At 38.2% G+C, this 14,265-nt stretch overlaps 1 protein-coding gene across 1 annotated transcript in view; it reads left to right on the forward strand.

The window, feature by feature from the left end:
• Positions 1-835: 835 nt before the first annotated feature.
• Positions 836-14,265, forward strand: part of ext1b (exostosin glycosyltransferase 1b) — a 103,551-nt gene continuing 90,121 nt past the window's right edge. Inside the window, exon 1 of the mRNA XM_067411588.1 lies at positions 836-2,546. Within this exon, the coding sequence (XP_067267689.1) occupies positions 1,600-2,546 (947 nt within the window). The 5' untranslated portion in view covers positions 836-1,599. The remainder of the gene's footprint in view (positions 2,547-14,265) is intronic.

Genomic DNA, 14,265 nt, shown 5'->3' on the forward strand with positions numbered 1-14,265 from the left:
GCCCAACCGCTGGGTTAAAACAACCCAACCACTGGGTTAAAACAGCCCAACCGCTGGGTTAAAACAACCCAACCACTGGGTTAAAACAGCCCAACCCCTGGGTTAAAACAGCCCAACCACTGGGTTAAAACAACCAATTTGCTGGGTTAAAACAACCCAACCACTGGGTTAAAACAGACCAACCACTGGGTTTGTCCATTTTCAACCCAACTTGGGTTGCTTTTAACCCACCATTTTTAGAGTGCATAATTTAGATAGAAATGTAATAATAATAATAATAATAATAATAGCATATATACACTGTTGGGTGTAATTACTTACTAAGCAGTCTAATAACTGTAATTTAATAAATTTTCCCTTGAAAAAGTAAAGTAAGGGATTACTCTTAATTCATCTGTAATTTAATTAGTTACTTTCTATACAATTGAATTAAATAACAGTAAAGACTCTAGAAACAAACAGTACAGTAATCTAATTACACTGTTGAAGATGTCATTAGTAGCTAATAATTACTTTTTTAAAGTAACAAACAAGATCGAAAGAGAAAGAGAAAAAAAAAATCCCCATCACCCATATAACATAAATCTCTAATCTAACTGTATTTTTAAAAAACGAATTTTGCTCTGACTAATAATGTTATTATAGTGCAAAATGCTGCATTGCAAAGCTGAGTTAAAAGAAAACATTACATTAAAAATAAAAAAGTTAGTCAATGTTTAATGTGTAGAGTGATTAGAGCGGTCAGAAGTCCATCCACACTCTGAGAGACGCTCGGCTCTGGGAATGAATGGGTGCTGTAGAAGCCCCGCCCCATCCGGTTCTCCCGTCCAATGAAAACGCACGATGCACCATGATGGGACGTCACGCACACTGGCGTCGTGTCGGGATTGGAATGTAACAGAGTAACAATCGGAACAACTGAGCAATAGGTGACTGGGCTCGCGGATCAAGGAACTCCGTTGATTTTATTTGCGAAGGAAACATCCTGTAAAAGGGAAACGTCGCTTTCCAGAGCCGGCGTCCCGATGAAGAGCAAATCCACTTCTTGCGCGTGTGAAGGTCCACGGAGCGCGCTGGAATAAGAGAAATGCAGGGATTCGTGAGGTTACGGTGAACTGTTTTTGTTTCGGAGGTGAATGGAGCAGCGGTGGGCTTCAGTTTAGATTGGAAACGCCACGGCATCGTCGTTGTATTACTAACGACTTTACATCTTTTCCAGCGGGACCCCCTGCTCTCCAAAGGCGAACTCCATGAGTCAGTGCCGCCGCAACTCTCCGACGCGGCGTTTTTATTACTCCAACTTAAGTCAGTGAGTAAGCATACCTGATTGTGTGTTTATAATGATCTGAACAGCTTCGCATACGGCTGCGTTGTGAAATGTCGCTACTAGACAGACGAGCGAAGAGCCTGATGTAAAATCGCCCACATGCGCTGGATCAATCGCTTGCTGTTAGGTGATCGGAATCTGAAGAGTTGTAAATCCTCGCAGGCTGGAAGATGGCGGAGCAGTACTATAGCTGGAGGGGGTGGTGGTGCTGCTGCTGAGAGACAAACTTCCAACCGCTTGAGATTTATTTGCAAACACCGCGATCTGGACACATGCAGGCCAAAAAACGATATCTGATCTCGCTCTTGACTGGCGCCTTTCTAGTTCTGCTCTTTTACTTTGGAGGAGGAGGAGGGGTCCCGGGTCCGGCGGCCACGGGATCCAGGAGCCGACATGGATATAATCGTCCCGATCAGCCGTGGCCACACTTCTCGGATCCCTTACAACACTTGAGCCCGTGGGACCATTCGGACACGGAGGAATATAATGTGCACATATCGCCCAGGCAGAAGAGAGACGTTAACTCGAGCGTTTACAAGGGCAAAAGGTGCCGCATGCAATCATGCTTCGATTTCTCTCTCTGTCAGAGGAACGGATTCAAAGTGTACGTGTACCCGCAGCAGAAGGGCGAGAAGATCTCGGAAAGTTACCAGAATATTTTATCCACCATCGAGGGCTCTAGGTTTTACACTTCTGACCCTGGTCAAGCGTGCCTGTTCGTCCTGAGCTTGGACACTCTTGACCGCGACCAGCTATCGCCGCAGTACGTGCACAATCTCAAAACCAAGGTGCAGAGCTTGGCTCTTTGGAACAATGGTAGAAATCACCTCATATTTAATTTGTATTCGGGCACATGGCCTGATTACACGGAAGACTTGGGCTTTGACATCGGACAGGCCATGCTGGCCAAAGCAAGCATCAGTACTGAGAACTTCAGACCTAACTTTGACGTATCCATCCCCTTGTTCTCCAAGGAGCACCCAAGGACCGGTGGAGACAGGGGGTACTTGAAATACAACACCATTCCACCTTTTAGAAAGTATATGTTGGTATTTAAGGGGAAACGCTATTTGACCGGCATCGGCTCGGACACGAGGAATGCCTTATATCATGTTCATAACGCGGAGGATGTAGTTCTTCTCACCACCTGCAAACATGGCAAGGATTGGCAGAAACACAAGGACGCGCGATGTGACAAGGACAACGCCGAGTATGACAAGTGAGTCCTCAAACTTGTGTTTTTCTCATATGATCGTGTCATCAAACATCTTTTTTTTTTTTTTTGTAACCACAATGAACTGTCATAAAAATATTAATTTTCAAGTCACAAAAATGCGCTTTTTACATTTAGCCTTGGGTTAACGCTCATATCTCTTGGTTTCAAGATTTCACTTAAGTTTGAACGTTTTTATTTGAATATATTTATGAGGTCAGTACATTGACTGGATGAATATGCTACAGATTAATCGTGTATTAATCCAATTAATTGTATTGTACTAAGTTTCTAATAACTTGATAGCTTAGCTGTTAACTTGTCGTCATTCTGTTCTAACGGTTTTAACGGTTTCCTTCAGCAAAACTATAAAGCGCGAAAGTAGCTAACTGCTGCTTTAGAACCACCATTCACCAGTTATTTTTTTACAACATGGAACTGTCATAAATTAAAATTCAAAGTCACAAAAATGTGCTTTTTACACTTAGCCATGGGTTAACTGTCATATCTCCCGGTTAGTCAATTTTCAAGATTTAACCAAAGTTTTTATTTGAATATTTCTCGTTTTTCCAATAACTTAATAGCTTACCTGTGAAATCGTTGTCATTTAGCCTACATCTATTTTGGTTGCCGCTGTTCTAACGGTTTTAACGGTTTCCTTCAGTCGGCAAAACAATAGAGGGTATGCACGTGACGTCGACCGTTATGACTGCGGTCACGCCCACTGAGTGGCAAAAGACTGTGTCGGCATTAGTTTTCAGCGTGAATGCCGCGAAAAACACATCCAAAACATAGCTTTGACACAAAATCTAAGGTATATTTTTACAGACTGCCGAAATAAGCAAATAGGTCGCTGCAATTCACTGAAACAGCTAGACTCCAAGCAAAGAAACATGTTTCGCAGTTATCATTTTGTGTCAAAATGTTGGATTTTGGGTAAAATCATACCCTATATATTGTATTGTGTTGACAACTCATCAATTAAATATTTACAATCTTTTATTCTGCATAACTGGGTGTTTTTAAATAAACACTGACAAAAACTATACAAGTTTTAGGGCGGGACGATATGACGAAATATATAACATTGATATAAGTGATTACTCAGATTTACACTTACCTATATTGTATTTATATAAAGCGTTCACAGGCCGATTTGCTTTAATATAAACACGATTTCTGGCTGTATGTCAATCCATGGATTAGGTTTCTTTGACATGATATAAGGAACACTTTCGACCCCAACCTTTAGTGTAATCATTTGTTTTACTTGCGTTTTTGCAGTTTCCCCTATTAAATCCAGTCATGCAGCAGGTTCTTTTGCCACTCAGTCCAGCTGAGGGAGCGCGTTCCGGCGGGAAAGTGACGTCTATGCATACCCTCTATACAGCACAAGAAAGTAACTGCCCCTTTACAAGGCGCATGAATATTTACTTAGGTAAACACAGAGGCACTTTATGATTGGTTGTCTGTTACTTCACACTCCTTTGGCACTACAGGGTTTCATAACCCAGGGATAGTTCACTCAAAAAATGAAAATTCTGTCATTTACTCTCCCTCAAGTAATTCCAAACCTGTATGAACTTCTCTCACCCGCTGAACACAAAAGATGATATTTTAAAGATTATTAGTAACTAGTAATGTTTTTTTTCCCATACTATGGAAGTCAAAGGCCATCTGTTTGATTACCCACATTCTTCAAAATATCATCTTGTGTGTTCAGTGGAAGAAAAGAAATGTGTACAGGTTTGGAACAACTTGAGGCTGAGTAAATGATGACAGAATTTTCATTTTTGGTGGAACGGTTCAATTAAATGTGGCGTAAACCATGTTTTAAAAATACAAGTGTGAAACCTTGCTTAACTCGGAGATATACATGGCCTTAACCTGAGGTTTTAAACGAACGTTTAAACAAGATAAAGCACAAAGTCAATAGCCTGTGATATTTTGGGAAACTGGTTACCATGGTAAAACTTTGTATGGGGAAGTTGCCTGTATATTGCAAATTGGGTCACAATGTTTTTTATTGTTTGCAATGTGTACATTGGAATTACATAAATACTAATGTTTCATAATTACACTTTCTTGCTGTTGTGATTATAATAACAGAATATAAGTTGGACCTCTCTGAACTTACTTGACTTGAAAGATGTTTTGTAGAGTGTCACGCTGTCCAATTTTACCCAGCAATGTGCCATTTTTATGCAAGCTGTTTCAGTGAGTTGTGTCATCTTGAATATTTTTGAAGCGGCGCCTTCATGTGCCATGGAGACCAGCAGGGCTCCCGGGGTATGTGTTTTAAACCGGATTGCGAAACGCTTTTATTGCTTTTAGAAAGCCATTGACATGACAAACACATTCCCAGGTACAGTAGTGAGCTGTAATCCTTTCGGTTTTTTATATCCCAACTCCGTTGCACTCATTTTAAAACGCCTCCACCATGGGAATTTCACCCTAATCTCAGATATTATAGCAACCCAATCTGGATATGTTTGGACACGTCTCATATGCCCGAAATATAACGCGAGGGAACGGGCGTACGACCTTGCATAATTAGAAAGCTGACCCAGTGTAAATAAACCGTAATTGGAATCTTTTTTTGTCCTGAAATGTTAACACGCTCGCAAGTAGATCCGTCACGCTAGCTGTGATTTCTGATTAAACGGACAGAAGTTAATCAATAATCCACTTTTAACTGTTGCCGTTCTCTAGAAGTGAATGGACTGCATAGTCAAGCACATTGAATCACAATCCGTTAGAATTCACTGATAATTTCACTGTACATTGTGAGAGTAATTACCTGGCGCATATCACTTCAAAACAGCCCGAGTGCTCATTAATGGGATTTCAGACTCAGCACCTAGAGGAAGTCAGCGCTCTTCCTCCCGCTCTAGAGCCCACTCCTGGTTAGTCATGGCACTAATGCTGGTCGGTGTGCAGATATTTTTGGCACCATGTTTCTCCCTCCCATGATGCTGCTGAGGTGCTTCTCAGCAGGATGTGGTGCTGTTAATTGGAGTGTAAGTGTGTGTGTGTGTGTGTCTGTAAGACAGAACAGCTGTTTGGAACATGAGCGAGCTGAGCCATGCAAAAATGACCCAGCTGACTGGAGTCTGCAAAATTTATTTACCAGTATTTATTTTTTATTTGGTGACTTGGCTGGGGTCAATGCTAAAGATTTTTTCTACTCTTCAAACTTTTACTTTTTCCTTGCCAAAATGTTCACTTGGCCCCACCACGAAAAAAAGTAATAAATAAAATAGGCCAAGTTATTGTTTTCATGTTTTTGACCCATAATGTTATGGCACCAAAAACTAGTCTAAATTTCAAATATTGTTAATGTAAACTGTCAGCAATTAAAATAAGATCAAATAATCAAATTATGAGCAATGGCACAAATAGATACAACACAGCAAACAAATGAAATAAACTGCTTATCATGTAGGTCTAAAGGCCTGTACACACCGGGACGAATATCTCATGCGTTTTTCGAGACGTTTTTTGTCTTCATACCCAAGCGATTTTCAGAGTGAACGTGCAAATTCACTCCCTGCCAGTATATGGCGCTTGTGCTTAAAGGTAGTGCAAATAAACATATTTATGATATTAATCAAGTTAAAGAAGATAAAAATGCAGATATAAAATGGCATATATATGACATATGAGAGATGGTAGTAAGAAACGGTAGTGCAAATAAACATATTTATGAAATGGACATTCTCAACTATATTTCTTGAATGTAAAAGGAAAAAAAACAGTAAATATACAGAAATAATACATGTCTATTGGCGTGCATCTCCATCAGCTCCCTAGTTCAGTAGTCAGGGCACTGATCAGGGAGTCGTCCACATTCATTTACACGACCCAGGAAGCTGATTGAGACGCAGGGATAGTTTGTAGGGGTCTTCCTCGTCTACTTACTCGGTGCTCTCATTGTTATGAAAGTTTATCATTTGCTTTTGTTTTTAATCCTTGCTTATTTAAACATTCAAGTGCAAGAAGACACAAAAGAGAACTTAATTCAGAACTCACACGCTGTTTGAGAGGCGGCTTTCTGGTTGTGTGCTTCGGATGTGTGTTGCACACACAAAACTTCTCACACAGCGTGCAAGTATTGAATTGAGTTCTCTTTTGCGTGTCTTCTTGCTCTTGAATATTTAAATTGGAAAGGTTTTAAAACGTGCAAATGATAAACGTTTGTGATGATGCATAAACTTGCCTGTCAACTGGGCCCGGGCCGTCCTTATTGTCAAGCCCTGGTTGGTGTTTGCCATTTGACGATGTTTTGAAAAGAATTCATGAAGGTTTGCCTTTTCGACTGCATGATTTTCCAGCTTTTAAAATGACTTGCATCTGAATGGTTTCAGGCACCGCTGGTCCGACACAGAGCCTGCCAGACTTAAAGTTGAGACTTGGCCCTGCGACTGAAATTCCTCCATGCCACGGTTTGGAATTTACCAAGCTGGAATAACTCAGCAGTGCCAAGCGTTATTAAACAATAGATTCATTCAGTACTGTGTCACAAAGCACAGCGCTGGTCACTTCCCCAGCTGGAAGAGTGGAGGAAATCCGATCTGCCTCAGTGTGATTTGTGGAAGTTGTCACATTGATCTGATACAGATGAAGGAAATGATTTCAAATCCCCCTGCTGCAAATGATATTCAGTCTGGTATTAGACTCTAAAACTTTTTTGGTACTATTAAATTGTAAAAATTTTGTTTCCTGGAAAATGAGTCACTGCATAGATATAGAAGGGTAATATTTGCAATGTCAACATTTTTCCCTTAGAGTATCTGTGTTTTTTCCTCTGTTAATCCCTAACCAGATTTTTCAGGCTTTATTATTAACAGTGGCCCTCTCACGAGGCCATTCAAGGACACCACAAGGACCAAAATTAATATTTCACCTATTATTCCTGCTCATAGCCTCTTAAATCATTCCAAGAAAACAAATTACAGTAGTCAACATTTGAAGTGGATCAAAAAAGTTCATCAAAGTTGCCCTAAGAAGTAGATTTTAGGGCAACTTTGAAAGGTTTTGATCCACTTTAAATGTTGACTACTGTAGTTTCCCCCAGCTTCAGTTGATGCATGGCTTTCTGTTGGTGCATGTGCTGCACGTCCTCGTTACACTGGTGAATAGAATGAAGTTGCATTGGTTTTTATGTAGTGAACACTGTAGTTTAATTTGTTTAAAACGAGGCACTTCTATCCCACTGTTTCTCTTATTTGTTTCTCTTGTCACATTAATAAATCATGAATTTTTCATGATCTCACCTCAGTCAGATAAAGTAGTGGCCCGAGCTTGTGTGACAAATGCTAATGTGAGGTAATTAGCCTGAATAGAGTTCTGCTTAATTACTGTTCACTGATTATATATTTTCTGTGCATAATGTGCTTGGGCTAAGGCTGGCTTTATCTGATCGCAGCATTGGATAAATTGCATGTTAAAACAAGGAGGTAATTTGTGTGTGTTTAGTTTGAAGTGTTTCCTTCACAGGAATTCTGCTGTAATTGAATGTTTTTTGATCTTTAAAAGAATATTGGAGATTTTGAGGCGTGGATATTGTCCCAGCAGGTTTGTTATGTGTATTTGTGTGGGTGGTCAACACCCCCCCCATTTTCTCCATCCCTGTCTGGGAGACTCATTGACCCACTTTCAGTGGGATTACCACAGGAAAATTCCCCCCGGCCACAAAAAAGACCACCAGACGGATTCAGAAATGGTCATTGCCGTCAATTATTTCTAAGTGTAACTACAATCAACTCTTGGGGGTAAAAAAAACTAGCATGCTTTGAAGTTAAGTTCTGAATGTTAAAATCTAGTACAAGCCGTAGCAACAGAACTGGCAGTAATTGGGGGGGGGAAAAGGAACGCAAAAAAGCTCTTGAAGAGTATGAGTTCATAAGTGGCATTTACAATCGAAAAAGCATCTTTCATTCCTTCTCCAGGAAAACATGTTTTCTGAAAGGAATTTGCAGAGCAGGCCATTGATTGGTTCACAGTTGAGTGGGATGTTTTTTTGAGGGACATTATTTAGGTCTTGCTTTCTAAATGTATCTGAAGTGTTCATTTACTCTTCTGGCTCGGTAAGATTATCTCTCCCAACATTAATATACACGACCATTCAAAAGTTTGAGTTTTTCAATGATCAAGGCTGCATTTATTTAATTAAAAATACAGTAAAATTGTGAAAAAAAAATTCAATTTAAAATAACAATTTTCTATGTGAATATATAGTAAAGTGTAATTTATTCCTGTGATCAAAGCTGAATTTTCAGCATCATTACTCCAGTCTTCAGTGTCACATGACCCTTCAGAAATCATTCTCATATGCTGATTTGCTGCTTAAGAAAATTCTTTAGTCACTTTTGATCAATTTAATGCAAAAAACTATTAATTTCTTCAACTTTTCAATGGTAGTGTACAGAAAAGCAAATGGTTTCACTCACATTTATTTTAGTCTTGAATCGTTTATCTGCTGGAGCGGCAGCTGAAATGTTGACGTCAGTGCTGAGATGGGCTGTAAGGGTGCTGGTCTCCCCCGTGACCATTAGCCACGAGCATTAGCCATGGCCTTTTAATCCAGCTCTCAGGGGAGAAAGTCTTCCACTACTGCTGTGGTTTTCACTGTCTGTAGATCAGCCTCACAGTGTAACACAGCAGTTTGCATGCTAATTTGGTGCTAAAAGAAGCAATCCACCCTTCCTCAATACCAGACTTGTCAGATTCAGCTTCACACTCATTCTAGGACGGATGAAGACATCTGCAGCAGTCAAATGTTTAGAAATGCAGGTGTCATTTAGTGTTGCTAAAATGCTTTATAGCAATGTTGTTTTTTTCGCAGAAGATTTTGAAATGACAGATCATATAACAATGTTCAGAATTAGTTTTTCTGCTGTAAATTAGAGATGCACGATTTTGGATAAATTTGTTTTTTTTTTTTCTTTCAAACAGATCACTATTTTCTCACGATTCTGAACAGAAGAAGCAACAAAATAGCATGTAATTTACTAGAGGGTTTGGCAAAATGTCAATTGCTGCAGTCTATTTAAAATGTTTAATCTGAATGAATTACTAGAAAAATAAGGTTGAGTGAATGATTCAATGACTCACTCATAAAGTCTTCACTTGTTTCATTACTGGATGAATCAGTGTTTTTTGAACGAATCTCTTGAATGAATGATTCAATGACAGATACATTTTTAAGTCACTTGTCGCCACCTACTGGTGTAGTGATATAATTGATACAATCTTTATTTGAAGCATCAAGTTACTTTCAAAAGGTGATTTTACTCTATTTTGATAGCTACTGTAGACATCAGTGTTTATATCCGAACTATAAACTTTTATCCCAGTACTTCTGTGATTTGGTTTGTAACGCAGAAATAGTGATACCATAGATGACAACTGCTGTGATTTTGTCAAATTAATAGACGGTTGAGTCATTGTCATTTAGGAATGAGATCGCGTGGGTTTTTGAATCGAGATCGCCATCTTTTAACAATTCATTGTGCAGCTCTAAGTACTTGTCTAACTTAGTATACATGACATTGAATATGCAAAGCATTAAATACACATTTTGCATCATGATTTCAGCTGAAGCTGCTGGTTTGGGTGTTTTTACAACTTCAGGGTAATTTAAGGATTTTATTAGAGTTGTATCATGACTCTATCACACTAAATATTGAAACAAGGCTCTCACAATTCGGCCTGCAAGGAGCAAAAACAAACACAGGAATTTGAAGGGGAATTGCTTAAATTCTTCGTATTGCTTTTTTTTATGTGTCATACATACAAATCTACTGGGAGACTGTATAGGACAGTGGGGGGCTGGTATAGAAAGAGCGTTTTGTTTAAGTGCTAGCTGATCTAATGGCTCGCGCCCAAGCCGTTTTATGGTTTGATTTGACTACCTCTCCAGTGAAACGGCTCTCTTGCCCCCGGGCGCTGAGGGGCTCCTTTGTGCGAAAGTTTGCTCAGATTCTTTCGCAGCCTGTGCCTTGTTGACACCGCGGCCCCTTCTCATCCCCCACAGGAACCCCCGTCCTCTGCCAAAAGCTCTGAAACAACTTCCCTCCCCCTTCAGACTTCCCATGTTTTTCCCCCTCAGAACTCGGATTCACAACACTGAAACAAGCCTGATAGCTTTTGAATTCTGTAAGGCATCAAACAAAAGGCCACACAGAGACACTGGCTTCCATGATACTTCATGGTTCAGTGCCTGAGCCGTGTGGCTTGTTGAAGGGATTTTCCCAAAAATGAAAATTCTTTCATTATATATTCACTCTCATGTCTTTCCAGACCTGTAGGACTGTTTGTCTTCTGTGAAACAGACACAATAAAAGCCATTGAGGCTGTTTTGGACCCCATTGACTTCCATTGTATAGGCAAAAACCTACATGAAAATATCATCTTGTATATTCCACAGAAGAAAAAGTCATGAAGGGTTGGAACGATCCCTTTAAGATCCAAGATTTTCACCTAGTAGTAGATGATCAAATGCTAAAATCTCATATTTTGATGGAAGGACTCAATTCTTTTTGATCTGGGTCAGTAATCAACACACCAGCTACCGCAATCACACTACACTCTAGAATAGTGGCGACAAGCTTTGGTTAACACCTTCAATGACACAGTATGCAGTTTTCTCGCACAGGAAGCAATGGTTTAATTATTTCTTACACCAAGGTCTCGTCAGATAAGACACGTATGAATGTTTATAGAGAGTCTGGGGTAAAGTTCCGCTTTGACTTCGCCGTTCTGATGCTATATCCAGTCTTCAAAAAGAAAAAAGATAAAGGGACCTTGAAGTGAAAATCGGTTTTCACGTAGATGTCGTTAAAGGAGCTTGTTTTTTGTTGTTAGTGGTTGTAACCTTTAATTATAAATGTTTTTCATGTTCTATAAATAATATGGCGTCAAGGATTGCTAAGTAGTCAAGAAAGCTTTTCACATGATTCAGAGCTTTGACCTGAGCAGGGTTCAGCTTTCAGTTGTGTAAATGGGTTGTTTACTCGCTCTAAGGCAGTCATGATAATGACATTTTGGCTGCCTAAAAATTAATAAACAATATTATCCATTTTCTTTCAGCATAAAAATCATATAGAAAAAGAGGCCTATAAGGCTTTGAAAATATTGCACATTGGTAGAATGGCGTGAATAATGTTGCATCTCTTTGATCCAGTTTAGTCTTAGTTCACTTTTCATTCTATTTTGTTTTTTTGCAGCCAAACTTATTAACTATTATATATTAACCCTATGAAATAAATTGTATTTTTTTCCAAATTCCATTTTTTTCAATTTTAATTTTTCTGGATTACGTTTTTTTTTTTTTTTTTCTTCTAGATTCTGATTTAATGGTTAAATGAATTGCATGTCTAATGAATTGATAATAAAGTTTATACAATTTAACAACAATTTATTAAAAGTTTAATACAATGTATTTTTATTTTTCTATGAAATACATTTTTTCTTTCAAATTCAGTTTTTCTTTTCCCAAATTCCATAGTTTCTGTTTTAATTTTTCTGCATTCTATTGTTTAATAAAATTTTAAAAATCAAAAAGCATGTCTATTCATTCAAAAAATAACATGGCCATATGAAGTGTTTTATAAATATTTAAATTATTATCAAAAGTGTGGCAATCAAATGAAGGCATAAAACATTAACAATTTACTAAAAAAAAATAATCAAATGAACATTAAGGGAGTTATATTCTACAATAGTAATATTTTGTTATAATATCTGCAAGTTAAACTGAACTTTTATTTTGACAGGTCGTCATGAAGACCTTTGAGTTTTTTGAGTTTTTCTCAAATTAAACTGTAAAATGTAGTATAGTGAGACAGCAGATGCTGAAAACACCTTGAGCATAATCATTTAATATCCACAGACATAAATCCATATCTCAGTTTAAGTGTACAGCCCTCATTTGATTTATTCCTCAAATTTTTAAAATTCCATGACATTCCGCGTTATATGGTAAATACCAATTTTTTGACCAGATTCTGCAATTCCATCCGTGTTTTCTGCATCCTGGAATTAATTAATATTTAATTTTAAAATATTACTCTCTTCAGTTGAGGGTGTGTTTAATTTTGAATGCAATTAATTTATTTTTCATTTGTTCATTTAAAATTGCATCTCTGTAGGGCAAAATTACTTTTGGAATTTAAAATATACAACAATCAGTTATCTCAAGGCCTAACTTCATTACATTAACATTCCTAGCCAAAACAGACGAGATATCAGAGATCAAATAAAGCCAGCTGTATAGTGATCCAGACATTATTATTATTCAACCTGACCTTGACTGTCTTTCCCGTCCAGATTAATGTTCCTCTGTGATTATTTTTCACTACAGGTAAGAAGACAAGGTCACTGCTGAATATATAATATTGGTTGATTTTTCAACTCATCATGGACTGAAAGCGAATTGTATCATAACAGCCTTAAACTTTGCAGTTACATCATAACTATCAGTGCATGTTTACACACAGGTATTTTGGAGGATCTGCATGTTTGGTTCCTAATCTCCTTCTGTTTTAGTCCGGCGCTCCTTTTGGCTTCCCATCAGGCAGAATTATGTCTGTGACTTTCTTTGTTATCGTCTGCCTCAAAGAAAAATGGTGCTTTAACATAAGCTCTGGGTGAGCCGTGTGATGCGGTTCTTCATCGTTTCATGTGCTTACGTGATGGAGGGAACACAACACACATGTTTTTTTTTAATTCAGTGACTTATTTTTAACCCGTGTCGTCTTTGCTCTGCGTCTGGGTTAGCGTCGTTCACAGCATCAAAGTGAAAAAGACCTTCTGTGCTGAAAATCTGCCGCTGCTGCATCTGTTCTTCCTCCTGTGCTTGCAGTGATGGTGTCGCCGGCGAAGTGTTCCACCACAGAATACTGAGAAGAAGATGGTGTTTTAAAAGTAGTTGACACTTTGGTGATGATATGTGTTGAAATGTGTTGAAATGTGTCGGCTCGACTTCATGACATTAGACTAGAACCAAACTAACCATTGAGCTTCCAGAGCACAGGAAACGCATCAGTGACACTCACTGAATGTGACAGAATATCGGTCTGTAACATCCTTGCGTTCTTTTTCTGTCGTTCTATCATTCTATTGTTTTTTTTCTATCGCTTGTCTGTCTTTTCCTATCGTGTTGTTTTTCTAGCATTCTATCGTTCTATATCATTCTATCATCTATCTATCATTCTTTCTATTCTATTGTTTTTCTAGCATTCTATCGTTCTATTTCTATTCTATCATTCTTTTTCTGTCGTTCTATCATTCTGTTGTTTTTTTCTATCGCTTGTCTGTCTTTTCCTATCGTGTTGTTTTTCTAGCATTCTATCGTTCTATATCATTCTATCATCTATCTATCATTCTTTCTATTCTATTGTTTTTCTAGCATTCTATCGTTCTATTTCTATTCTATCATTCTTTTTCTGTCGTTCTATCATTCTGTTGTTTTTTTCTATCGCTTGTCTGTCTTTTCCTATCGTGTTGTTTTTCTAGCATTCTATCGTTCTATATCATTCTATCGTCTATCTATCATTCTTTCTATTCTATTGTTTTTCTAGCATTCTATCGTTCTATTTCTATTCTATCATTCTTTTTCTGTCGTTCTATCATTCTGTTGTTTTTTTCTATCGCTTGTCTGTCTTTTCCTATCGTGTTGTTTTTCTAAGCATTATATCGTTCTATATCATTCTATATATCG

Source organism: Chanodichthys erythropterus, chromosome 15 (assembly GCF_024489055.1).
Source record: "Chanodichthys erythropterus isolate Z2021 chromosome 15, ASM2448905v1, whole genome shotgun sequence".
NCBI lineage: Eukaryota > Metazoa > Chordata > Actinopteri > Cypriniformes > Xenocyprididae > Chanodichthys > Chanodichthys erythropterus.